The 2691-nt window shown below is 41.3% G+C and overlaps 1 protein-coding gene across 1 annotated transcript; it reads right to left on the bottom strand.

Moving 5' to 3' along the window:
• Nucleotides 1–1933: 1933 nt before the first annotated feature.
• LOC138899798 (uncharacterized) lies at nt 1934–2434 on the bottom strand. Its single transcript, XM_070186493.1, has one exon. The coding sequence runs from the start codon at nt 2432–2434 to the stop codon at nt 1934–1936; it is 501 nt and encodes a 166-aa protein (XP_070042594.1).
• Between the last annotated feature and the right edge of the window lie 257 nt (nt 2435–2691).

The raw sequence follows: 2691 nt of genomic DNA, 5'->3' as shown, positions 1-2691 counted from the left end.
AAAGCTTATAAGTGTAGATTAGCACATGTAAGATAAATTAACAATGGTAGATATAACATGTTATGACAATTCAATTAAAGGCGTGGAAAGAGTCTAAATAACCTAAACTGGTCAAATACCACTTATTGCCTGTGTATGCACTCGTCACCACGCGTACACGTCTTCCATATAACACAAATAGCACAATCAACCCACATCCTAAGGGGTACTCCCACACAAAGTTAGGCAAGATACTTACCTCAACTAGGCCAACTCAACCCTCAGAAATAGCTTTTTCCCAAAACTTCGCCTCCACACGGCTCATATCTAACCAAAAATGACGTAATAACATCAAACAATGTAATGGAAACCAATTACAATAGATAAAGCTACGATCTCTACACATTCCAAAAAGTCAACAAAAGTTAACCCCGGGCCTGCCCGGTCAAAACCCGGGTCCAAGGGTAGATTCCGACTACCCATAACCCCACGAGCCCATAAAGGTGTTTTGATTTCAAATGTGAGTCAAAATCGAGTCACAAAACTCAATTCTTCATTTCAAAACTTTAACAAAAATCCCCAAATTTCATCTTTGATTCACATAAATTTGATGTTTAATCTAACATATAATCATGCAATATAGTTGGAAACTGATTATAATCACTTATCCAAAGTTTTTAGGTGAAAATTCCCTCTCCAAATCGCTTCCTACCGAGTCTAGGGTTCTAAAATGAGAGAAGATGATGAAAAATCCCGACTCCCAGCCCTTTTGTTTAGTTTCAATTGTCGCAATTGCGACACTAGGTTCGTAATTGCGAACCCTCGCAGTTCGCAGTTACGAAAGAATTCTCGCAAATGCGGCCACTGATAGCCTAAGAGGAAGTCGCAAATGCGACATTCGCTCCACATTTGCGAAGCCTTACCTCATCGCAAATGCGACACTTTTATCGCAAATGCGAGCCTACCCAAATCCTAACACTTTTCGCAATTGCGATCCAGGTATCGCGATTGTGACACTTGAGGCTCCCTTACTAGGATCGCAATTGCGATGTTGATGTTCACAATTGTTACACCCGAGGCATTAGCACACAAGTAGTCCAGCTTTTAGTCCAAACCATTTTGAGACACGTCCGAAACTCATCCGAGCCCTCGGGGTTCCAAACCAAATGTCCACACATGTCTAAAAATATCATACAAACTCGCTCGCACGATCAAAACACAAAAATAACATCTTGAACTACAAATTAGACACCAAAGCACTTGAATTTCAAAGTAAAGTTCAAGAACTTCTAGAATTGCAACCAAACATCCGAATCTTATCAAATCAACACCAAATGACACAAATTTTGCAGACAAGTTCTAAATAGCATAACGGACCTATTCCAAGTCCCAAAACCAAATCCGAACCCGATATCCAAAAGTCAACCTACGGTCATATTTCTAATCCTCAAATTGCCAATTTTAGAAAAATCAACACAAAATCAACCTACAGACCTCCGAATTCAATTTCACGCATACTCCCAAGTCCAAAATCATGATATGAACCTATCGTCTCTATAAAAACACCGTTTCGGGGTCATTTTCACAAAAATCAAAGTTTGGTTAACATAATCAACTTAGGCTTCTAAGCAAATAATCAAAGGGTCCAAATAAACCCAAAACATTCCCTGAACAAAACAAATCAACCTCGTAAGTCATAAAACCAAAATTACACCAGTGTGAAACATCAAAAGGGGAAACGGGGCGCAATAACACAAAATGACAGTCGGGTAGCTATATTCTCCCCCTATTAAAACAAACGTTCATCCTCGAACGTGCATAGAGACATACCTAAAGTGACAAAAAGGTGAGGATAACGACTCCGCATATTGTGCTCGGCCTCCCAGGTCGCCTCCTAGACCAGATGACCCATCCATTGAACCTTCACTGAAGCAATGTTCTTTTATTTCAACTTCTAGACATGTCTGTCCAAGATAGACACCGACTCCTCAACATAAGTCAAATCCTTGTCCAATTGGACTGAGATGAAGTCTAAAACATGAAACGAATCACCATAATACTTCCGGAGCGTAGAAACATGGAACACCGGGTGACCTGCAGATAGGTTGGGTGGCAATGCAAGCTTGTAGGCCACCTCACCAACTCTCTCAAGGATCTCAAAATGACCAATATACTTAGGGTTCAACTTGCCCTGTTTCCTAAACCTCATCACACCCTTCATAAGTGAAACCCGGAGCAAAACCATCTCTTTAACCATAAATGTTACGTCACGAGCCCTCCGATTATCATAACTCTTCTTCCTAGACTGTGTTGTACGAAGTTGATCCTGAATCAGCTTGACTTTCTCCACGGCATCCCAAACCAAATCTTTGCCCAACAACCTAGCCTCACCCGGCTCAAACCAACCAACTAGAGAATGACATCGTCTCCCATACAGGGCCTCATAAGCAGCCATCTAAATACTCGATTGGTAGCTATTGTTGTAGGCGAACTCTGCAAGAGGCAAGAACTGATCCCAAGAACCCCCGAAAACCATAACATATGCACGAATCATATCCTCTAATATATGAATGGTGCGCTAGGAATGCCCGTCCGTCTGGGGGTGAAATTCTATACTCAAATCAACCCGTGTGCCTAACTCACACTGCACAACTCTCCAAGAATGCTATGTGAACTGTGTACCTCAATCAGAAATAATGGATATCAGCACAT

The sequence above is a fragment of the Nicotiana tomentosiformis genome, chromosome 10 (genome assembly GCF_000390325.3).
Source record: "Nicotiana tomentosiformis chromosome 10, ASM39032v3, whole genome shotgun sequence".
Lineage (NCBI taxonomy): Eukaryota > Viridiplantae > Streptophyta > Magnoliopsida > Solanales > Solanaceae > Nicotiana > Nicotiana tomentosiformis.
The sequence above is the reverse complement of the archived record's forward strand: the minus strand, read 5'-3'. Positions and strand labels throughout refer to the sequence as shown.